The sequence below is a fragment of the Marmota marmota genome, unplaced genomic scaffold (assembly GCF_001458135.2).
Source record: "Marmota marmota marmota unplaced genomic scaffold, marMar, whole genome shotgun sequence".
NCBI classification, from domain to species: Eukaryota; Metazoa; Chordata; class Mammalia; order Rodentia; family Sciuridae; genus Marmota; species Marmota marmota.
In genome coordinates this window covers 796,716-820,738 of record NW_025999932.1, presented here as the reverse complement: position 1 = coordinate 820,738, position 24,023 = coordinate 796,716, and the positions used below count along the sequence as shown (strand labels likewise).

The following is a 24,023-nucleotide window of genomic DNA, read 5'->3' as shown; positions in this document are numbered from 1 at the left end:
CCCCCTCCCGGTGGCGCGGGGACCAATCCCGGGCAGGGAGGCGAAGCGCCGAGCCCCCTCCCCGCTGCCGCGGCGCCCCCTCCCCACCGCTCTGCCCCGCCCGGAGAGCACCTTCTGGTGCAGCGCAGGCAGAGCCGAGCGGCGATCTGGAGCATCAGAGGATGAGGTTTTGGCTGAGAAATGAAGAGATGGCCCTAGAAGAAATGGTGCAGAGATTAAACGCGGTTTCCAGGCACACTGGTAGGCGGAGCTGCTGGCTGTGTGGTCTGCGCTCGACATCATTTGTTCAAATGCAGGGAAATGCGTGCATGGCCGTATAGCCACCTTCATTTTTCTTTACTAGCTCTGATAACAGGAAAGAACAGATAGGATGGGCAGTCGCTGGTGGCTGTTTCCGTGGGCTGTCGGTGTGGCTTGCTCTGCCTGGCACAGTTAAAATAACTGCGAAGCAGCGGCACAGGCTATGCCAGCCTGCGTGCACCTCAGCTGCCTTTGCAGCAGTGACAGCAGCAATGGAGAGAGACAGGATTCGCGGCCCGCATGATCTGGCCCAGGCCCTGCAGAGCCGGGTGGGGATGGGCGCTGTCAGAAGGAAGCTCCTTTGAGGAGGAGAAACCTAGATTAGTCAGGGGGCTCTTTTTCTCCACCAAGTGTAAATTAAGCCTGAGACGAATGTTTGGAAGTGGTTTGGGTGAGGAGTGGACGTTCATTTTTGGCGTTAATTGAAAGATGACTTAAAACTAGCTGTGAAGAACAGCTCAGATGGACCCACCTGAGGTCAGCAAGCACAGGGACTGACAGCTCCTGTCCGGTTGGCTTCAGTTAGTCACGTCTGGGTTTCATGCTGCATTGTGCACAAGGAAATGGGCAGCGGCAACTAGCTTTTCTGGAAGAGAAAATAAGGATGTACCAGTGACAGTGAGTTCTGACGTGTGCCTGATATTGCCATCTGATGTGCTGTGTGTGTCATTATCTAGTTTTCTGAACAATAGTGTTCTGGAAGAACATGAACATGTTGTCAGCTTTGTGGCTGGGGTGTGGTGTCCCCAGCCCCGCTGGTTTTGAGAGCACCCCAGTGGTTTCGTCCGCGGGATCATTGTGTGGGGTGTTCTAACCAAGACTTTTGAAGACATTGGGTTGAGATGGTGATTCTGTGTTTTTCACTCCATCTGTCCCCTTCTTCTGACAGAAGCAGCTCCATTGTCTGGAACGTGGGCCAAGCTTTGCTTGTTGCGGGCCTGGTGAGGGTGAAGGGCACCTCGGGTGCCCTGTTCATGGGTGGCTGGGGCTTGTCCCCAGGAGGAGCAGGACTGTGTCTCTCCTCTGCCTTGGTTGGCGTCAGGACCAGGAGTGGGCACTGCTCCAACTGTGATGTCACCCTGGGTTTTCAGGGCTGAGGTTTGTTCGTGAGCTCAGAAAGACACATGTGCATGTAAGTTGTAAAAAGCTGTCTCGGGGGTGCACCGACCCCTCCTGGAGCAGGCTCGGCCGGCCCACTGCCGGGCCCTGGTGGTGACCATTGTCTGTCTGAAGCAGCAGCCCTCAGACGCCTGTCCTGGGGCAGTGCGGCAGGACTGAGTGCCGCACACTTCCCGAGACTCGGATGTAGGTGACGGGCCCAAGCGTGTGGCTCTCCCATTGTTTCATGGGGAGCCACCTGCACCCAGCCCTGCTCATCCCCAACATGGCCACCCCTCTTTGCTTAAGCCGGCCTTCCTCCTCCTGGGCAGGGGCATCCTGGCGCAGGTGGGTTGGGCTCAGAAGCTGTAAACCATCGCGTGAGGGTTGCATGTCACTCAGGACCAGCAGGAGCCTCTCAGAGCGTAGGGGCTTGCTGCACACTGTGAGAGGTCAAGGGGAGAGGTCAGTGTGCCCCTAACCACCAGCCCAGGCTTAAGCTCCGGGCATTTCCTGAAGAACCCTGTCTGCCACAGAATGGCTTTTAATCGAGATCACAGAGTTGTTCACGCCACCCATGTCACGTCAGCAGCAGCAGCAGGTGCAGCCCGTGGCCCCGGGACCCTGATCTGGGGTCTGCAGAGCTACCCAGGCAGCGCTCCCCAGCCCTGGAGGGTGAGGTCGCAGCTGAGGGCTTGGGCACTGTCCTCAGGCCGCATGTGGGCTGGCCCTCCGTGGCTTCACCTGAGCTCACGGGCATTCCACCCATTGCCTCTGTTCCAACTTCAGGTTTGAGTGTCACTTCCTGTCGCCCAGAACCCTGGTCACCTGGGCTGGTCTGCCCGCCAAGGAGGACAGTGTGTGCTGCCTGGCGGGCTGTGAATCTGCGTCCCCTGACCTTGAGCATTCAGAGGCCACTCGGGCTCCTGGACCTGACCTTGAGTACCAGGCCAGGAGCACTTTGCCACAGCAGAGCCCTCTGTGGGGGACCCCATTCCCAGCACGTCCATCTGTTCTGGCTTTCTCAGCAGAAACTGGTGGAAAACGGGAAGCATCTGGGGGAGACATGCTCCCGAGCTGGTTGACGTAAGCACTCGGTGAATGCAGAGCGGTGGTGCTCGGGCTGGGGCTTGCCCTGCGTCGCCTGGAGGGCTGGCTAAGAGGCAGCCTGAGGGCCAGCCCATGGGCCAGCCTAGAGCCTCCAACCCAGAAGTCTGGCCTGGGCAGAGGCTAGGACTCCCCCTTTAAGTTCCCGGGTGTTCAGGTTGTTCTAGTCCAGAATCCCAACTTGGAGAGCCACTGTCGTCGAGGGCCTTAGATCTAGCCCACTCTCCACTGATGGATCTGGAGGAAGTCCTTGCTCTCTTCATGGATGAGTGGATGAGTGAGTGGGTGGATGTGTGACTGGATGGTGGGTGAATGATGGATAGAAGGAGGGGCAGATGTGTAGATGAATGAGTGGGTGGATGGATATGTGGATGGATGGGTGAAGTGGGTGTGGGTAGATGGATGGGCAGATGTGTAGATGAATGATTGGATAGATGGATGGACAGGTGGGTAGGTGGACGGATGACGGATGGTGGGTGGGTAGATGTGTAGATGAATGAGTGGGTGGATAGATATATGGATGGATGGATGGATGGGTGGGGAGAGTATATGGATAGAAGGATGGGCAGATGTGTAGATGAATGAGCGGATGGATGGATGGATGGGCAGAAGTGTAGATGAGTGAGTAGGTGGATAGATGTATGTATGGATGGGTGGGAAGGTAGATGGATGATGGATAGAAGGATGGGCAGATGTGTAGATGAATGAGTGGATGGATGAATGGGTGGGCAGAAGTGTAGACAAATGAGTGGGCTAGATGGGTGGATGGGTGGGTAGAAGAATGAGCGGATGGATGGACAGGTGGGTAGATGGATGGATGGGTGGGCAGAAGTGTAGACGAATGAGTAGGTGGATAGATGTATGTAGGTATGGGTGGGTAGGTGGATGGATGATGGATGGACGGGTGGGTAGATGGATGGATGATGGATGGATGGGTGGGTAGGTGGATGGATGATGGATGGATGGGTGGCAGAGTGTAGATGAGTGAGTGGGCGGATGGATATATGGATGGATGGGTGAAGTGGGTGTGGGTAGATGGATGGGCAGATGTATAGCTGAATGAATGGACTCATCTACACATCAACCCACCCACCATCCATCATCCGTCCACCTACCCACCTACCCACCTGTCCATCCATCTACCCAATCATTCATCTTGGGTGAGTGGGTGAAAGAATGAGGGGTGGGTGGGTGGGTGGGCAGGTGGTTGTGTGTATGGATGCATGGCAGGTGAATGGGTGGTGGGCATGAAGATAGACGGGTAGATGTGAAAGTGCAGCTATATCACGTTGTGACGTGGTCCAAGTGGTGATGCCGAGGACTGGCGCCGTAGGGACAAACGCATCCCTGAGTTGCCTCAGAGCATGAGTGATGAGGGGTGTTGAGCCCACTCGCTGCGGCCCCTGTTCTCTGAGGACCACATGTCCTCCCTGACTCTGTGCCCATCACCCACCCTCTATGCAGTCCACCACGTCCAGTAACCCAACTCCAGCTGCCACCTTGAGGGGTGCTGTCCCACACCCTCAGAATAGCCGTTGGTGAGCGTTGGTGTCCATCTGCTGGTGCTCCCCTGAACAGTCCAGCTCCCCCCGGTGTCCTCTGTCCAACACCCCATTAAAGAGCAAGCGAACGAGACTTTCTGGCTCCTCTCTGGGGAGGGTGAGTGGGAAGACAGACCTCCCCGTGCCAGGCTGCATCTGTGGTGTGTCCCGGTAGCCGCAGCAGGTGCTGGGCAGTGGGAGGAAGCATGAGGAAGTCAGCCAGACGCTGCCAAGTCCAGGAGGGTCTCGTTTGGCGGAGCGTGGCCTGCGAGGCTTCTCTGCAGACGTTCATTTTCCGTGTTTCCTGGAGAACTTTCAGTTGTGAGGTCTTGGTGGAGCCCCTCGGCCGGCTCCCACGCTGTGACCCGGCCCTCACCAGGACAGCGGCTCCAGCGGTGGGTGTGTCTAGCTCCACGGTGCCACCCCCGGTCTTGGTCTGTGGCGCTGCTTGCCCCACATGACTGGTCCACGTCGGGTCTCATCCTCTTGCACTCACAGGGCTGGGGCCGCTCTCCTCCCTCCCACGATGGGGCTCCTGCCGCGGCTCTGCATCTGGGCCCTGCCGTGACACTCACTGCTCTCGGGTGTCCTGACCGATGCCCACGCTCTGCTGTTGGTGCCAACCTCTCCACTGGCTGGACGCCTGAGTCCCACAGTGCTCTCAGGAGGCCCAGCCACCCTGGGAAAGGCCTGGCCCTCCGCTGTTGACCACGATGCGACTCCGCTCTGTGTTCTGGGCTTGTGTGGGCCTGTGTCCACAGTGGCCTCTGCTCAGCCAGAGATGACTGGAGGACCGCGCCCACAATACATAAGTGTGCCTCCCCACTCCCGTCCCGTCCAGGCAGTGGACGCAGCTGCAGCACCCTGGGGGCAGCTCTGCAGAGGTGGACTCCTGCAGTGGCCGGTGAGGGCTGCACATGGGAGCATGTGCCGAGCTCCGGCTGTCTGCACAGAGGGCCAGGCTGGAGAGGATCAGAGCCCCACAGCTGCTGGGGGTGTGTCATGCACTCACCCACCTTTCAGGGTGCCCGCATCGGGCTACCAGGCAGACCCCCCAGGGAAGCAGACATGCTCTGACTCCCCAGTTATCTTGGGGTCAGAGGTAGCATGTGAAGTCCAAGAGGGATGGCGGGGGCTAAGGTTTCCCAAATCCATGAGTCCAGTTAGTGAGGAGGCTGAGACTGGCACTGGACCCTGGGCCTAACCCACAGAGGACTTGGGTGCCCTGCGGTAGAGCCTGCGAGCCGGGGTGCATCCTGCGCTGTCGAGACCACCTTCCCCTGTGGAGTCCCCCACGTCAGCTGTCCAACAGCAGCTGAGCCTGGGTGGCAGCCCTGGTCTGAGGTCACTCCTCCCGTCGGCCCTCACCGCGGGGTGGCCGGGGCCGTGCTCCTCCCCATTGCTCCATGTGGAAGCAGCCCCCCCCCCCACTGCTGCTGGGGTGTGCCCGGTGCCCAGGGCAGAGCTTCGGGAAGTGCAGGGTGTCGGCTTCCCCCCTGCTCTCCAGCTGTCTGCCGTTGGGATGCTCAGTGTGAGTGCCTCTCCTCAGAGTGAGCAGGATTAGTCTTCCCAACCCTGGATGCCTGCCCCGAGGGCCCAGAAGGGCCACCAGCGTGGTTTCTAGTGATTTAGTGCCCAGGACCAGGAACTGCAAAGGGTGATCTTGCTGCAGCCTGTGCTGTGGAAGTTGCGACTTTCCTGGGTTGCTGCGGGGAGTAGATCCGCGCGTGGGGCGGGCACTGGACGCAGGCCACCAGGGGCTGTTTCCTGAGGAGTCAGCAATGTCTGTGAGCGCTGCCCTCCCTCCGTCATCCCCGTGAAGTGGCCGTCCGCTCGTCGTGGTATCTGCACGCTGGGCGTGTGTCGGTGCCCCGGCTGCCTGACCGCAGTTGGGCCAGCTTCCCGTCCTCCTCGCTGGAGGCAGATGAGCTTCTGTGGGAAACCCCCCGCTGCGTCTGAGGACCGAAGTCAAAGCTGAAAATCTGCGCATTTCAGAGAAGGGAAAGAGGAATTCGCTTTGAAAAGTAGACAAGACACAGTCACCGATGAAACGTACCCACGGCCCTGGCATGGAGCGGGGACGGGCACAGGACCCGGTGCCTGGACCACAGAGAGCACGGGTCCCCCTGGACTGTGGTCCCACGGGCCCTGGAGGCTGGGCGCCTGGCCACACGGAGCCGGCGGAAGCGCCTGTGCCCTGGGTGTCGCTGGGTGGAGTCGGTCCCGCAGTGTGGTGGTGCAGGTGCTGACTGGCCCACAGTGGGACTTAAATGGTGGGGACCACAGACGTCCAACTGGGAGGAGAGAGGCCTCGGGCAGACGGCTTTCCTCTTGCTCTAAAGCAGTGGAGTTTGTTCTCTCTGGCTTGGGTGGAAGGACGAGAGGCTGCCATACCTGAGCACCCGAGCCCGGCAGGGGGTGCAGCGTCCTCTGGCCTCCAGGGTACCGAGCCGAGGACACGGCCCGTCAACAGCAGGGCTTGGACGCCTGTGTGGACTGAGGGAGGTGTCTGCCCAGGGGCACGGGTGGCGGGTGCTGGGGGTGTGCCGAGGCCTTCCTGCCTCAGAGGGCAGGAGGCGGGCACCAGCAGTGCCAGGCCTTTAGAGACCTCTCTGAGTTCTCCGTGTGCAGTGGACCCAGCTCTAAAGCACGAGGCTCGGCCTCTGGAGACGGGCCTTCTAGTGGGCAGGACTGCAAGGTGCTGGGGGCTGCTGCCCCTCTGTGGTCGGCTCCGCTTCACCTCAGAGGGTCCACCCCAGACTAGTAAAGGTAAAGGAAGCAGGACTAGGGAGAGCTGCTTTACTCTAACGAATGGAGACAGACGTGGCGTGAGCTCCTCACGGGGGAGATGCCGAACCCGACAAGGTTTCCATGGGCGAGGGTCCTGCAGAGGTTCCTGGGCCCCTGACTGATGACTGAGCCAGCAGCCTCTGCAGCTCAGTGACACAGTTAGGCTGCTGCTGCGCCTGCTCGTTCTCCTGCCTCCCCACACTTGGGTGCGTGTGTGGACCAGGCTCCATGTCTGAGGCACTCTTGGCACCCGAGCAGCTCTGTGGAGGCGGAGGTTGGTGAGCCTTGGAGGCTCGCAGACCGCAGGACTCTAAGCAGTATTCTCACACTTCTCTTCATGAAGAAGGCCCCTGGTCACATTCATCTTATAACTTGGGCTTGGAGAAAAAATATTTGTCAGATCTTTCAAGCCATTTCCGAGCTGACTGCAGTTGTCTGGTACCCCCAGGTCACAGCCCGGGTTGGGTCCTGGTGGAGTCCCGAGGGCACCGTGAGGCACAGGCACGGCTTCCTTCCTCCTGGGGTCCTCGGAGCGCATGGCAGAGTTGCTTTGACTGAGAGAGAGACTGGCCTCTCGGGCTCTGGGGCCGTGACCCAGGGTTCAGACCCAGTTCTGCCGTCCACTAGGGGGTCACCACACTGCAGAGTTGCCAGGCCGCAGGGCCTTATGTGCCTTCTCTCTCCCCAGAGAATCCTTTGTTCCCATGCAAATCCCCAAATCGCCCAAAGCCAGGGGAATGGAACCCTGTGGAGATGCTCAAGGTTTGAAGTCGGAGGACACAAAGGCGCTCATTGTCCTGAGGCTGACGGAGGTTGCTGGCCCCTGGCTGTCGGACTTGGGCAGAGGCCCCTGGTTTTTGCATGGGCCTTTATCCACTCTGCTGGGTCGCTGGGTCCAGTCCGAAGCCCAGCACAGCCTGGGCACTCAGGCAGGCCGCGTGGTCCTGCTTCCCGAGTCACTGAGGGCAGGGCAGCTGTTGATTCCGTGCTCCCATCACACTAGAGGTGTGACCAGTGTCCAAGGGGGGCTTTATCTTGCAAGTCTGCTTGATCTTTGAAGATGGCTTGTCCTTCCTTTGGGTACGGGTGGAGCCCAGCACCTGCTACAGAGCCACATCTGGCCCTGTCTTCTGTACTTTCAAGGACTTCCAAGTTGGTGTGGTCAGGCTTGGCCACTGGATGTCAGCAGGATTGACCAGCATGATGTGGCCATTATCTTAAAAACGTAGGCAGATCAGTCCAAACGCTCATTGAGAATAGCAGGTCCTGGGCTCTGTGAGGGCTGTGTCCCTCGAGGGCCTGGCCCCTGGTTCTTACTGGCTGTCTGATTCCAGGTCCTGACTCCCCACCTCTGTTAGAGGGACAGAGTCACCTTTGGAAGTGACAGGAGCACAGGTTAGGAGTGGCCAGCATGTGGCTCTGTCCAGGGCACCCCCACTGGGGTCGCTTCCTCGTGGGGCAGGCCAGGGCCCTGGGCACCAGGGGCTGGGCTCAGGAGGAGTAGCAGAGATGCTCATCTGAGCTGGGAACCCAGCTAAGCAGCTCCTCCCAGACGGTGCCTTGGCCAGAGCCCACCCCGACCCCTTCCTGTGGGCCCAGGGCTGCCACGAGCAGAGGGGTCCGCTAGGCATGTGGCTGCTCCGCGCTCTCCCCCCGGGTGGGAAGGCCGCAGCAAGAACGATCGTCTCCTCACGCAGGTAGGGAGGCACGGCCCCGCGCAGAGAGGAGCAGCCCGACGGGCGGCAGGCCAGGCACAGCAGCAGGCACCCTGGGTGGCAGCAGAGGAGCCATTGTCTGTGGGGGCCAGGCTGGTGGCAGGGCTGGGGGCCAGGGCTGCCTGCGCGGTCCTCTCTGTGTCCCTTTCTAGACAATGTTTTGGGGTGCTGGGTCTGGTGCGTGCTACAGGGCTGTTCCCTGCCTGTCCTGGCCACCACCCCATCCTAAGTCACCGGGGTCTCGCCGGCTTGCCAGGCAGGGTCGATTCACTCTTTTACTGCTGGAGATGGGTGTGGATTTCCTAGCAGTAGCTTAAGGCCGCACTGTAGATGGACGAGGGGTCCAGAGCAGCCTGCCCACTCCTCGTCCCCCAGACGCCAGCAGCAGGACGCTGGGCCACTGCCATCAGGTGTGCCCTGTTGGGCAGCAGACGTGCTGCTGTGGCCACGAGGCTGGGAACGGCAAGGAGCGCCCCAGACAGAGCGTGGCCTTTTGGAGACTGCCCCGAGCACAGACCCTCTGTCACTTTCTCACCCTGTGGCCCAGAGCGTGTAATACTGAGCACACGTGAGCCCATGGGACTGTGGGTGGCCAGGGTGACACAGCTGAAGTGAACAGCGTGCCAGGTCTGAACCCCCACGCTTGCCCAGTACGCGCTGCAGCGGCCACCCAGGAGTCAGAGGGCGGCATCCGTGGCCAGGGTGGAGGGTCAGAGCCACTGGCTGGGGTCAGGCGCAGCCTCTGTCCATGCAGAGCGGTGCTGGCCAAGCAAACCCACCCCACCGTTTCCTCTCCCCGAGCTCGCGGCCAGCGGGAGAACAGACGGCGGAACTGCCCGGTTATTTCAAGAAGCCGGCAGCCTCCCCTCCTCGGGCTTGTCGCTGTTTGTTTGAACTTGAGACTTCCTGAGCCTGAAAGGTGTTTGTGGCTCCGGCAGCGCCTGGCTTTGGAGCCGGGTCCACACAGCCTGTCTGAGGAAGGAAGCGTCCAACGCAAAGGCAGATGGGCGGGTGCGGCCGTCCACTCTGCTCTCTCCCAGAGCCCCAGGCTTCCCTCTGCCCACTCTGCGAGGTGTAGGGGCAGCCCAAGACCTCAGGACAGGCTGCAGGAGGACCGAAGGTGCCTGAGGATAGGAAGACCCGAGCCCAGGAGGTGGCTTGGGACAGCCAGAGGCCTCCAGGAGCGTGACCACTCAGCACCCAGAGCCTCCTGCAGGCTGCTGGCGCCTGCACGGTCTCCAGCTGTCCCTGTGGAGACCTGAAAGTGGTGGAGACTGCGAGGTGCACTTGGCCGCGGCCACCCTGACCACAAGGTTGGACTGGCCTCTGTCTCTGCCTCAGAGACCCTTGTGAGGGCAGCTCCATGGCTGAGAAGGGAGCCTCTCGGGGGCCCATGCGCCGCTTCTGGTCACTGCCCAGGAAGCGTCGGGGAGCCCCAGGGCGCCCAAAGCCAGGTGAGATGGGAGGGATGGCATGGGGACATGGGGACAGGACTGGTGTCCCCTGGGGCAGGCGCCGCCCTGTGGTATTTCTTTCACATTGGAAAACTCTGAGCTGCTGTGAGGACTCTTGTACGAACCGAGGTGACCTGTGGGTGTGGCTGAGAGCCGGCCTGGGTCCAGTGGTGACCTGGGGTGTGGCTGAGAGCCGGCCTGGGGTCCAGTGGTGACTGTGGGTGTGGCTGAGAGCCGGCCTGGGGTCCAGTGGTGACCTGGGGTGTGGCTGAGAGCCGGCCTGGGGTCCAGTGGTGACCTGGGGTGTGGCTGAGAGCCGGCCTGGGTCCAGGTTTGTTCGGCGCACCCTGGGTCTGCTTGGGTCCACCATCCTGAGGACCCGGCTCTCCCGCTGGCTGCTCCAGGAGAGGAGGCCATGTGGGGAACTGTGTGGGGGACGCTAGGCCAGAGGGGGAGTCGGGCAGGAGGGTGGGCGGAGCCTGGGGCAGTGGGTCCTGGGTGCACCGTCTCCTCCACAGCTGCCCTCCTGCCCTCCGGCTCTCCCAGCTCTCAGAATAATGTTGACAGATTGACCGCCCAGGGTGCGAGGACACGGCAGTGGGGCTGGAGAGGGCTGCTGCCCTCCGTGTCTGCTGCTGCTGGTGGGTGCAGCGTCTCCCCAGGGGACCTGGAAATGAAGGGCAGCTGCTAGGCCTTTGGATGCAGCTTCTGCTCTCAGGCACACTCGTGTCCTTAGGTGTCAGTGGAATCTGTCCCCTGCCCACAGGCCCTTGACCCGTGGACTCAGGAAGAGAGGGCCAGGCAGCCGCTGGGCTCTGACTACCATCTGAGGGTGGACGGGAGGCAGCCCTGCTGGAGTGACAGAGCCTGAGGGATGGCCAGGGATGCCTGATGACCCCCCAGAGGGGCACCGTGGGGCAGACCTCGCCCCTGCCTCTCCCTTCCTCCTCCTCCCTGTGGGTGCAGATGGTATCTAGGCCGCGGAGGACATTGCCTGCTGGTCAGGCTGAGCCTGAGCTCGGGAGCCAAGATGCCAGGCCCCCCCACAGCCCAGCACAGCTCCTGGGTACCGCGGGGGCCAGGTGAACCAGCACCTGCCGGCACAGCCCGATGCCCAGCGGTGCCGCTCTCTCCTCTCCAGGCTGAACCCTGAGGCCCTCGACCACACCAGGGAGGGGCTCTAGGAGGAGGACCAGATGTGTCCCCCATGAAAGGATCCCCCAGGACTCCCCTGCTGTGCAGTGGCCCCACTTGTCCCCCGCTGGCCCTGTGCAGAGGGATGAGGTGGCCGTCTGTGGCAGTCACAGAGAGCTCAGCCTGCTCCATGGGAGGTTGAGGGGCAGGTGACTCTTCCTCTGAGTTCTGCTGTTCCTGGTGACCCCAGAGTCTCGCTCCAGACACTAGCTCTGCACCCTGTCCTTGGCTGGTGTCCACACTGGTGAGGGTCTGTGCCAGAGATCGCAGAGATACCTGAAGAAGTGTGTCTTCCATTCCTGGTCCCCACGTGTCCTGGGCTCCAAGAGCACACACAGCCCCGGCAGTGGGTGCGGGTCTCTGCTCACTGGCCCTGGGCGGGCTGAGGCTGGCATCTCCTGCAGGCCCTGGAGGGCCACCCCCCAGGTGCCGGGTGGGGCTGCCTGTCTCCTGGTGGAGCCAGCAGTTCAGGGCTGCCCGCCCAGCATTGATGTCCAGGAAATTGGAGCCCATCTGTGGGGCCCCTTGGTCCGTCCCCCACAGGGACTTGGTGGCCCATGTGTGGGCCCCTCTGCCTGTCCCCCTGTAGGGACTTGGTGGCCTGTCTGTGGGCCCCTCTGCCTGTCCCCTGCAGGGACCTGGTGGCCCATGTGTGGGCCCCTCTGCCTGTCCCCCCGTAGGGACTTAGTGGCCTGTCTGTGGGCCCCTCTGCCTGTCCCCTGCAGGGACCTGGTGGCCTGTGTGTGGGCCCCTCTGCCTGTCCCCCCGTAGGGACTTGATGGCCTGTCTGTGGGCCCCTCGCAGGGACCTGGTGGCCCGTCTGAGGTGCCCCTTGGCCTGTCCCCTGCAGGGACCTGGTGGCCTGTGTGTGGGCCCCTCGGCCTGTCCCTCTGTAGGGACTTGATTCCCTTCAGTTCTTGCCTTCTGTGTTGTCAGGCTCAGGAGGGCAGGAGGGAGCGGCTGCGGGTGGGCATCCTGCCCAGGTGCTGGCCTGGGCCAGGCACGGAGGAAGTTGTCCCTGGGAGGAGGTGAGCTCAGCTGGGTGGGGAACCTGGACCCCAGGAGGTCACAGATGCCACTTCTGAGGGCATGTGGTACCATCAGCATCTAGGCCCACAGCTTCTGGCCCCGAGGGGCGGAGCTGAACAGAGCCACCAGGCCCTGTCTGTGAGGGGACCCGGGAGCAAGCCTCTGGCGAGTCAGTGTGTCCTGGCAGGCTGAGCGGCACCCTTGGGCCCAGCAGGGGAGGTGTGGTCCCTCTGTGAGGAGCAGTCCCAAAGTCTTGTGGGGAGGCCTGGAGGGGTGGGGTGGGGAGTAGAGGGCACCCCTGACCTTCCCCAGCCGCTGGCCAGGAGGACTGTTTGGTGGCCAAGGGGTCAGAGACTGTTTTTTTATGGGCCTCAACATGCAGCTATTGGAGGGAGTGTGGGGAGTCCTGTGGAAGTGGCCAGGGCAGCTGTGTCCACCAGGAATCGGGAGGGCGCAGGAGCAGGGGCCCAGCTGGGGTGCAGCAGGGGCAGCTGGGAGAGGCCCCCAGGCTTGGCCTCCTCCTTCAGGGAGCACCCCATGTCTGGAGAGAAGGGAGGGTCTGAGCAGCCTCAGAGCCCAGGAGGACCCAGGCCTGAGGGCTGGCCAGGCTGCAGCTCACCTCTTGGGGCCCTGGAGACTCAGATGGCCAAAGGTTTGCCTTTGGGACTCGGGGTAGGGGACAGCTCAGTGCAGGTGCAGGGCAGGTGGAGGGCAGTTCAGGTGGGCAGCAGCCTGGTGCAGGTGCAGGGCAGGTGGAGGTACCTCGTGGCCCTGAGAGGATGTGCCTGCAGCCTGGGGCCGGGCCTGGCACTGCCCCGAGTCCACCTACTGTGTGGCTTCCACCTATTCCTGAGACACTGTTGGCCTGGCTCCTTCCTGCCTGACTCCTTCCTGCGTACCCCTGGGTGTCCTGCCCCAGCTGGCCTCTTTCTCCATGGACAGGCCTCTGCTGGGCAGCGAGGCCAGTGTCCTTGGTCAAGCATGGAAAACAGCACACTGGGATGGCAGCACTGTCAGCAGATGTGCCCGGGCGTGGTATGGCTGAAAGGCCGAACCTTCCTGGCACGCTCAGAAACAGCCGAGCCTACCAGGGGCCCCGCTCCCACGGGTAAGGGCACCCCCTGTGCTCTGCTCGCTCTGCAGCATCGAGGCCAGGAAACGCTGTTGTGTTTACAGCTTAGAAATTCCCTTTGTAAGACCGACACACACCGTTTTAAACAGAGCCAGCTTAATTAACAGAGGTGAGCTCTGGTTTGGTTTCAGGGGTCCTCCCTGCCTCCACTGCTGGGCAGGGAGAAGGTCAGACTTCAACTGTCCTTCCATCCACTGACCCAATGCTGCCAACTGTGCCTGAGATTTAGACCAAGTGGGGGTGGACGAGCAGTGTGCCCTGGGCCTTGTGTCCACTCTGGGCAGTGCCTTCCGTATGCCATGGATCTCTGTGGAAAAGCTGGAGAGGGTGGGGTCGGGTGTGGACCTCCCATCCCTGCCTCGCTGCCCTGTGGCACAAACATGGCTCCAACCCTGGGTGGTGCTTTACCAGGTGGAGGAAGCCCCGGCCAGCAACCTGCTCCTGATGTCTGACAGGTGAAGCTGCCCAGGGGCCCGCCTGCTGGTGTAGGGCACCACGTCCATCTTCCTCCACCTGCCTCAAGGCTAAGGGAAGCGTCCCCAGCAGTGTCCTGTGCTTTGAGCCACTGAGAATGGCTCGATTGTTCCTTTTCCTGAAGTCACCCACAGGCACGTGTGCACCTGGTGTCCATGTGTAAATACAGGTGGGGAGCGAGCCTGTTGGTCTTTGGAGAGCAATCACCTTCGAGTGCTCCATCCTGGTTGGGCTAAAATGAAAGTAGAAACCCACTTGCTTCCTCCTGAGGCTGCAGGGCATAGTGCAGGCCAGAGCAGCCATGGCCGGCAGACGGGTGGCACACGTCTCCGTGGCAGAAATGAAGAGCTACTACCTCTATTCCGAGTGGTGCTCCTGGCTGTGTTCTCTGGCTGAGGGTGAGTCCCGTGGTCACCTGGGGGCCACTCGTGGGTCTTGTGTAGGGTGTGCTGCACGGTGAGGTGGCAGCTGCTCCAACCAGGTGAGACCCACGCAGCCTTTCCCTCCAGAGCCGCCGTGGCTCGGGAACAAGGGCTGGCAGTTAATGAACTTGTACCCACCTTTGGTTTAATTCACGTCATGGTTTACCAAAAGCCAATAGTGTCCCCTGCCTGGCCTGTGGGTGTCCCCGCGTGTCAGATAAGGGCTTAGCAGTGCCTGGCCCTCAGAGCCTGAGGGTGCTGACATAACAAGGCCACGCTGAGACGTAAGAGACGGAGCAGAGCCGCCAGCTGCATGGTATTAATGGTCCCCTTGACAAGGTGACTTGCTTGAAGCCCAGCTGCTGCCTTTATTTGGGTCAAGTGGCACAAAGCCGCTTTGGACTGGGCTCCCCAGGGAGCATTGATCCCCAGGAGCCACCTGCCACAGGTCCCTGAGTTCCCTGCAGTGCACAGGCTGAGTCCCCCTCAGTCTTGAACCCAGAATATCCAGTGAGGAGCAGGCGTCTCCCGCAGGGACGTTGCAGTTGGAAGTGGGGGTCTTGGGAGGAAGATGGGGGCCTGCACGGACGTCCTCCACTCGGCCTGGCTCAGCAGTTCTGATCCTTGTCCAGATTCGGAGCTTTGCGGTCTGCAGGAGAAGCTCGTGCCGCTGACCACACCTGGTCCTGCTCACACCTGGTCCTCCCAAGCGTGGCACCTGCGCAGGGCCCACGCTCCGCTGCCCCCCCTGGAAGGACAGTGGTGCTGTTTAAGACACAGCCGGGCTGTGGACGGTCATGGCAGGCCCCTAGGGCAGCAGCCTCTCAGCCAGAGAGCATGGCACAGGGCAGGCGCGGGCACATGGACCCTGGATACCACCGGGGGAGGGAGAGCGTGGCCAGGACTGGTGACTTGACAGAGGGTGGGCAGGGTGGCAGTGCAGGTGGGCGCTCACTGGTGCGATCCCCCGGCCAAGGGGACAGGCCTGGCCCACCCGTAGCTGGGCCTGTCCTCCATGCAGCTATGGTGGAGCCTCATCTGTAAAACTGAAAACTCTGTCTCCCCATGAGGAGACTGAGGCTGAGGACTGCGGCTCGGTGGGGTGGACACTGGGCAGAGATGCCCAGCACTGAGGGCTCGCGGTGCCTGTTGGAAACAGGCTGTGTTCCCCGGCTGTGTGGGCTGGGTCCCTGCCCCGTGCTCTCTAACACAGCGTCCTGGGAGGGCCTCTAGACATACCTGGGCTTCAGAGGCCCAGGGTGCCGGACATGAGGGCCAGGTTCCCAGTCACTGAGCTGGCCTGGGCCACCAATGTGACACGAGCAGACTGCAGTAGGAACAGTATAGCCGGGGAGCTGCTCTTCCAGGGTGCCTGCTGTAGGGACAGGGACAGAGCATGTCTTTGGAGCAGGGGTGTGTGCCTAGGCCGCAGGGTCTCTGTGCCACATCCTGGATCAGGTTGGACAGAGTCCTTCATCATGTTCCCAAAATGCTGTCATCTAAACTGAAAGGGCACAGGGGGTGAGGGCGCAGGCCCACCGCGGGCAGTCCTGGTCGGGTCTGCCACGGAGCTGCCCCGTGAGGCCTCGGTTTCCACAGACTGCCCAGCTCCCTCCTGGCTCCCGGGACCCTCTGTTCACATGAGAGTGAGGAGACAGAATGCCACGAAGCAGGTGCCCTACCCACTTGGTGGACACACTTGCTGGTGAGAAGACGAGTTGGTGGCCCAACAGGGGCTGAAGTCACCCGTCCGCAGCTCGGCAGAGTCCACCCTGAATTCCAGAGGTGTAGCTCCTCTGCGCACAGCGTGCGGAGGGCCGGGGAGGGGGCCCGCGGCAGGAGAGGTGTCTCGGCCCATCCTGGGGCCAGGCTGCCACCCACCCACCCTGCCTGCTCCAGCGGGCATTCCTGCTGTGAAGGCCAGCGAGGAGAGGCAGCCTCTGAACTAACTGCCCTGTGCCAACCTCGCCCCCACCCAGGGCTAGACTGGGCCTGTGTGTGTGCAAGCCTGGCACCCACAGTGCTGCCCGCGGTGCCGTGGTCTCTGTGCCACCAGCTGCCCTGAGAGGCGATAATGGGAACGCCCAGCTGAGAGTTAGGGTCGTGCAGGACGGGTCAGAGCCGTCCTGCACAGGACAGGACAGAACAGGGCTGCAGGTCCCTGTTCTGCAGGGAGGAAGAGTGGGGCTGGGTGCAGAGGTCCACTCTGAGCACAGGACCTGTGTCTAGAGAGGAGGGTGGGGCGCCTCCATCCAGGATGTGGACGGGCTTCCGGCTCTGGGGAGTTCCCTTGACACCTGCAGAGGGACTCAGCAGCCCCGAGGGCAGGTCACTGTTTGCCCAGTGGACCTGGCTGCTTCTCCCCCCACCTGCAGGCTCTCATCCTGCAATGTTTGCTCTGACATCATGGTGACCAGAAGAGGCGGTTCCGGCCTCAGGTGCCGGCCTCAGGTGCCATCCTGGTTCCTTCCCACTTGGACCCAGAGGTGCAGAGGAGGGCGACAGCGGGGGGCCCATGCGGGTCCTGCATCCTGGGCAGGGGTGCCCCTTCCTCGGGCTCCCTGTGCATGGGGCAGTGGGTGTGGCCGCACTGTGTTCCCAGCTGGCCCTGGGTGGCCGTAGGGACATGAGCTGAGGAGGAGGCCACTCCAGGTGCTTTCTCGTGGACACAGCGTGAGTCCAGTGACGTTCCTTTCCACTGTGTCCACCTGACACCGTTCCCAGTTGCAGGACCACGTCTGCCCTGGCCACAGCACAAGCCCGCAGACCTGGGGTCAGTGTTTAAGGCAGGTCTTACGAGGTCTGGTTCACACTGGCTTAAACCCCGCATGGGACGTGTGCTCTGGCCTGCAGCTTGGGTCGGCTTTGGGACAGGCTTCTGTGTCTCTAGCGAGATCTTTTTTCAAGGACAGAAAGTAAAGACTGGGCAGTAAACCCAGCACCAGGGCCCCTCCCGTGCCGGGTGCTGCTGGCTGGCTCCTGCCTATGACGCCCACAGGTGCCCCTGAGCGGCATCTGCTCCCGAGAACGCACCTTGCTGGCCACGGCTTGGGCACAGGCAGTCCTGTGAGCTCTGCACACGGATGGCAGCGTGTTGAGGAGCAGAGCTGTCTCCTGTGTCCACTAGGAGTGACCACGGGAACAAAGGATTTCCAGGCCTTGAGTCGCACCTTTCTTTGCTCGTTCATTCATTCCCTGGAGGGGCAGCACCAGTGTCCACTGCAGGCCAGGCCCCTGCTGGGTGCTGGGGTCAATCACCACGCTCTCTAAGCAGCTGCCACTTGGAGCCATCCTGGGCAGGGTCAGGGAGCTGGCCACGAGAGCTGCTGAGCAGATCCTGAAGGCCTGTGTCCTGCCCCCTGGCTGCCCAGCAGCTGTCCGATGGTAAACGGGCCTGTTCCTGGGCATGGCTGCTGGCTCCCGTGGGCCCCTGGCCTGCAGGGCCGAGTGGCCTGTTTCCTTCCAGGACACAGCGTGAGATTCGCTGTGAGCCCAGGAGAGCGGGCGTGAGCTCTGCGCTGCCCTTGGACAGCCGCTCTCTGCCTCGGTGGTCTTACACTTGGAACGGGGCCACATTTGGGGTGTCCTCCTGAAGGCGCACGCCCTGCCCGACCGCCCGGCCGAGTTCTGACTCTCAGCGAGGCAAGCGCAGATTGCTGTGAGCGGGATGGCATTACGTTGGAGGTCCCCTGGGAAGTCGCAGCCTACCCTGGACCCGTCAGGAGAGTGCAGCCGGGTGGAGGAGCCCACCCAACTGTGGTGCACTTCACAGTCCCCCGCTCTTGCCGTTTGGGACCTGTTTTCAGGTGCTGGGGCAGGCTCTCCTTTGTGGCCCACGTAGGAGCTGCCCCCTGTCTGGGGCTTGGCACCTCTGCTCTCACCCTCGCGGCCAGCGTGATCCGTCCAGGGGAGCAGCTTCTGGTGGAAAGTCCTCTGTTTGTGGTCCTTGTGATCTCGCAGTATGTGAGGCCGAGCCAGGAGAGCGCTCCCTTTCCACGAGTGCCCCATGCCTGTCCCCAGCAGGAGCTGCTGACCCTCGGAGAGCGTGCTGCCCCTGAGCTGTCCTCGCCGGACTCACCAGTGTGCTCAAGCCAGGGGGTGGCCCTCAGGGGGCCGTGCCGCTGCCAGCGGGGTCACCCTCGGAGGCTGGCGCCCTCGGCTGCCTGTCCAGGGAGTCTGAGCACATCCCCCCCCACACAGCCAGGGTTAGAGCCTTTGCTCCCTGGGTGGATGTTGGAACTCAGTGGGGCTCTGGGGAGTGAGTGCTGGACTGTTCTCCAGGCCCACAAAAGAGGGACGTGGAGCGCAGTTTCTCAGCTGGATCTGGTTTTTATGAGACATTGACTGTTCCAGTTGGGGGAGGAGGGGACTCGGAACTCAGTTTACTCCCCTATGCGTTCCACAGCCACAGCCCACGAGCTTGGTCCGCGGCGTCTGGCGTCTGTAGTCACTGAAAGCCTGATGACCCTGAAACACGGAAAGGTCTTCTCAGCTCTGCTCTTAAAAGCACTGACTTTTCTGGCTGTGGTGGCCACACCTGCAATCCCAGCAACACAGGAGGCCAAGGCAGGAGGGTCACAAATTGAGGCCAGCCTCAGCAACTTAGCAAGACTTGGTCTTGAAATAAAAATTAAAAAGGACTGGGGTATAGCTCAGTGGCAGAACACCCTGGGTTCGATCCCAAGTACTGACCCTGAGTCCTGGTTGGGCTGTGATTGCAGAAGAGAAAACATCCCCTCTGCAGACTGTGCCTCCCTGGTGCCCACTGGGAGACGAGGCCTGAGCGCAGGCTCTAAGAGCCGCGATGGCTGGTTGGCTGCGTCTTCACCAGCCACGCACCCAGCGTCCAGGGAGTGGTGGGGGCTGTGGTGTCCTCTCAGTCCTCTCCCTTCCCCAGGACGAGGGGCAGGCGAGGTCCCAGCTCTCCACTGTCCTCACAGGGTCTCGTGTTTCTCCCCTTGGTGGGGGGGACTGTGGCTGTGGGTGCAGCAGGAGACCCTCGGGATGCCCTCGGGCCTGGGCGCCCGGAGCCTGGCCCCCCCATGGTCATAGCAGGAGGAGCCACTGGGGCACCTCCAAGGTCGCGGGGCACACGTCCACCCGGTGCCAGTTGGTCCTACCCTGATCTGTGCTCCCATCTTCCCAGGCTGCTCTGTGTCCCTCCCAGGGGCCCAGACGGCAGGGCCATACCCACCCACCGCCAAGCCACCAGACTCTGGGTCCCAGGGCTGGCCGAGCGTCGCGCACCCCCTGACTCTGGGGCACAAAGGCGAGTCTCGTTTACAAACAAGATGCGCTGGCTCTGGGGAGTCTGAGAGTCACCGGGAAAAGCTTACGTGACGTGGCCCAGCCCCCGCAGTGACGCCCCTGTAGCAGAGCAGACCCCCAGGGAGCGGGCCGGACCCCCGCCCCAGTTTCCCGTGTACCTTTCCCCGTGCTTTCCATGACAGGAAACCTCGGCAAAGCAGCTCAGTGAGGGCAGGGGACCCCTCTGAGCTCCCTGGTCACCCTTGTCCAGCCGGCTCTTTTCCCCTGGATATGGGTCTGAGGGCCCGTGGCAGGACGCACCCGCCCACGTGGCCACAGACAGGGGCTGTCGTGTCTGTCTGCAGGGCCCAGCCACCTCTCCTGGAGTGCTGAGCAGCTTTCTGTCTTCTGCCACCCCCACGAAACCCCACCACCGTCAGGCACACCCTTGGCCCGGCCGGGACAGGGAGAAGGCGTTCTCCACCCCACGTGTGACTGCAGCTGCAGGGAGCGGCCGGGCTGGTCCTGGGCCACAGCCTCACTGCCAGGGCCACTCCTGGCCAGCGGGTGTGCTGCGTCTGCCCCTCCCGAGCAGGCACAGCTGGGAGCCGGGCAGGGGCTTTGGAGCGTCTTATCCTGTGCCTCGTAGCAGGGGGCGACCTGGGCCAGGGGCCTCCCCAGCTCCTCGTTTCCCCCGGGACGCAGAATTGCCACAGGGAGCCTCGGGGGGTCCCAGGGGCTCCTAACACCCCTGTGTCCAGGCAGTGGGCTCTGCCTCTGAGCTCTCGGGTCTGTGAGGAGGTGGGCAGGGAGCCCAGTGCTGCCCCAGGACTCTCTGGACAGCCAGAGTGGGGGCACCACTGATCTCATCCACCCTCACTGCCCACGTGGGCACTGAGGTGCTGGAAGCGGCCACACCCGTGTGTCCCCTGCTCTGTGGCCTTGTATCTGCCTTGCTCCCACCTGTGTTTGCTCTCTGTGCTGCCCTCACCCAGCCGGGTGGATCGGGCTGTGAGTGATTGGCCACCGGCGGACACAGCTAGGCCCCTGTGGCTGGCACTGGCCCGTGACCTCCCTGCGGTCTGTCACATATTTGCAGAACCACTAGGGCCTTTGCTCCTGCAACCGCTGGGGCAGGGAAGTGACCGACTGTCCAGGGCCTGCTGGACAATGGGCCTCCGCCCCTCCCCCACCCCGGGCCGCCCCAGGGTGCCGGGGAAGGGGGCGCTCATTGTTCAGAGCGATCATATCTGGGCTTGCGTGTCTGGTGTCCTCATCAGGCAAGGAGGGTCTTCCTGTTTATCTTCTCGAGACGGTGAGGTGCTGGCCTGCTGGCTCGGGTGGCCGGCATGCCTTCTGTGGCCTGTGGGAGCCGGCATCCTGGCCTTGTCGTGCTGTACCTCACGGAGGCCCAGGGCCTGCCGGCTCAGCACAGTGCTGTGGCCACTCTCTGTGCCTGTGGTCCTGTCACAACACACAGGTCCAAAGGAGGCTGAGCCAAACCCTGAGCCGAGCAGCTCCTCCGGCTGCTGCCCTCAGTCCCTCCAGTCCAAGGAGGCGAGACCCTAAGTACTGAGATCAGGAAGCAAAACCCAAGTGCATAAAACCTGGAAAAGCGTCAGAGCTACAGTAAAACCTCGGAGTGTTCCCACATGGGCTCAGAGCCGGGGGAGTGGGGTGAGAGCAGGCTGGGCAGGCTGGGCTAGGCTGGGCAGGCTGGGCAGGGGGAGCCTGACCAGGAGGTCGCCTTGGCCTGAGTGGAGGGATCTTGGAGGTGGCTCCAGACGTGGTGTTCCTCGGGACAGGGCCCTGTGTCGGCCTGTGCTCCTGGCCTCGGCAGGGCCCTGGCAGCGTGTAGGCAGCGTGGGCCTCGCACCTGGGTGGGGAGTGGGCCACTGTTCCAGCTGGATCAGGGCTGGTCCTCTAGGACCCCAGGTCCCACTAGAATGCATGCAGCTTTTCCTTGTCCCTGTAGACAAGTGTGACCTCAGCTGTGACGCCACAGTAAGCATGGAGGGGCCTCGGGGCCTCACCTGGAGGTCAGGTGCAGATCCACCACTGGACAGACACGCCCAGCCCTTCTGGGCTGACCCACTCCCATCGACTTTGGGATACCTCAGCCTTGGTGTTTGAATGTGACACTGGGACTCTGTTCCATGGGGGTGCATCTGACCAGCACGGCTGCACCTCCTCATGAGATGGCCAGCCTGGGCAGGAGAGGCTCTGTCCTCCTGGGGGAGCGTGGGCAGAGCCGGACCTGCCTTCCTGGGGGAGAGCATGCACCCCGCCCCAGGCCTTTAGCTGGCAGGGGGCCGTGTCGCAGGGGCCGTCCGCACTGCCCGGTGTGGGCCCTTCCCCAGGCCTCCCCCTCTGGCCTCTCCGTGGCCCTTCGCGGCTGCTCACTTGCTTTCCACTGCACTGGGTGCTCCGGGAGCCGAAGGGCTGGACGTGGGCGCCCGCTCCGCTTCCCACCTGGAGAGTGCCTCACACGGGTGGCTTTCTGGCTGGACCTGAGCATGATTCGGGCTCAGCCGAGGGGTCCAGACCTGGGCTCCTGTCACGTGCCCCCGAGTGCATGCGCATCCTGTGGGAGAGGACCTGAGGTGACGTCTGGGGCACGGCCCAGTCTTTGAGGTAAGTGGCTCTGTCCTCTGCTGGTGGGCTGCAGCTGGGTGGGAGAGGAACTTGACCCAGGCCCTGTTGGCCCCGGCCAGCTATTCCCTAGGCCGTACCAGGCCCCTCGGGCTCCACTGTCCCATGGGGTCAGAACTTGGTTGGGGACCGGGGGAGTGCCGTCCTGCCCAGGGCTCTTCCTCCAGCACCGTGTGGACAGGAGCCCCTGAGCTGGTGCCTGGCCCAGCGGCCTTCCCAGGAGGCCCTGCCCTTTGCTCCGCTCACCACGCAGTGCTGAGTGAGGCGGGGTGCTCCTTCCTAACCCCACGCGCTAGGGTCCAGGTCCCACCAGGCTGCGCGCGCGTCCATAGGGGCCAAGCCATGGGCTGCTGCAGTGAGGCCGGGGGAGCCCCTTCCCCAGGGTGTGGGAGGATGCGTCCTGGGCAGCCCTGGACAGGGCAGCATGGGGACACGTGGCTGCTGCACAAGTGGTGCTGACTTGGGTGCAAGTCCTGTGAGGCGACGTGCCACCCAGACACTTCACCGCGCGTCGGAGGGCCAAGGAGGAGCGCGGGGGCTCCACAGACTCGCCTGCTCTCCCAGCCACCTCCAGCGGAGGGCGCTCCCGCCCACCATCAACACGCTGGCTCTGGGGCTGGGTCCATACAGAGGCTAACGAGGACCGAGCATGGCATGTGGGGCCCTGTTCTGCCCAGGAGCTGCCCACTCACAGCAGGCAGGACGGGAGACACGAGAGCTGGGGAGCCACAACAGGAGTGGCTGACCTCGGGAAGGGGATGTTGAGCGAGGGGGGAGCAACAGCCCTGTGCTGTGGGCTGGAGAGCAAGACCAGCCCAGGCGGGCTTCGGAAATTGTACTTGAAGTGTCCTCCTAACAGAGAGGACAAAATGACATTAGTGTCCACACCTCCAGGCCCGGTCCCTCTCACAGGACAGTGGTGTAGGCCCACCTTTATCTCAGTGCAGTGTCTGAATCCCCTCCCTTGAGGCTCCCTCGTGTCCGTGGCCATGACACTGCCGTGGCCAGGTTGCCGTGGTCCTGCACACACAGCTTGCAGGAGAGACCTGTGCTTTGGGCTTGCCGCCGTGGAGTGTGGCGTTTTTGATTTTGAAAGGATGATCCAGGGGCACACGCTGGGGCTCCAGTGGCAGGGTGTGTCATCCCTGGTGGGCGGTGAGAATGGAGTCCTGCCTGAGATCAGTGGCCAGAGCTCAGACCTCGACCTCGGTCGCTGGGCAGTTTCTGGAAAGGTCCTCAGCTGCCAGGGAGGGAGGCACAGACCTCAGTGCACCCCAAGGGAGCTGTTGTCTCAGAAGTGAGTAGGACACAGTGAGGAGGCGGTCACTCAAGACCCCTGGGTGTGCTGTGTGTCCTCTGGGGTGGGCTCAGCTGTGGCTCTGGGTGGGTTCCAGGGACTGTCAGGTGGAGCAGGACAACCACGTCCCGTGCAGGCCACTCCAGGGCAAGGCCAGCGGCCCTTCCGTCTGCCTGGCTGTGGGCTCTGCCCTGGGCCATCTTCCCCAGGGCTGTGTCCACTGCTCAGTGAACCCGTGGGTATCTGCCCCCTTGGGTCCTGCAGACCAAGGTGCTGGTGCACGCTGCAGCCTCACTGTGAGGAGAAGGAGGCTGGGGACATGCAGAGCAGGAGGAGGAGTGAGCAGGTGGCGCTGGCCCGGCTCAGACATCTGGCTCTGTCCAGCGCCTCTCCCTTGGCCAAAGGACGCCTGGCACCTCTCGCTGACCCCATGCTGGCACTGTCTCTAGCAGTCATGTTTCCATGCCACGTCAGCCTGAAGCCCCCTCCACCTCGCTGTCCCTTCAGGCCATCCCTGTCCACCTTGCTGTCCCCCCCAGGCCACCCCTGTCCACCTCACTGTCCCCCCCAG

General features: G+C 62.5%; 1 protein-coding gene across 12 annotated transcripts in view; it reads left to right on the top strand.

The window, feature by feature from the left end:
• Mcf2l (MCF.2 cell line derived transforming sequence like) overlaps positions 1-24,023 on the top strand; it is a 91,191-nt gene that overhangs the window by 512 nt on the left and 66,656 nt on the right. For 4 of the 12 annotated variants that reach the window (XM_048800598.1, XM_048800597.1, XM_048800593.1 and 1 more), the window contains exon 1: positions 7-240. The exons of 6 other annotated variants lie outside the window; for them this stretch is intronic. In XM_048800598.1, coding sequence (XP_048656555.1) covers positions 162-240 — 79 coding nt within the window. In that variant the 5' untranslated portion in view covers positions 7-161. Of the gene's footprint in view, positions 1-6; positions 241-9,436; positions 10,006-24,023 lie in introns of those variants that run through there. 2 more of the 12 variants (XM_048800591.1, XM_048800596.1) reach the window with 2 other exon arrangements.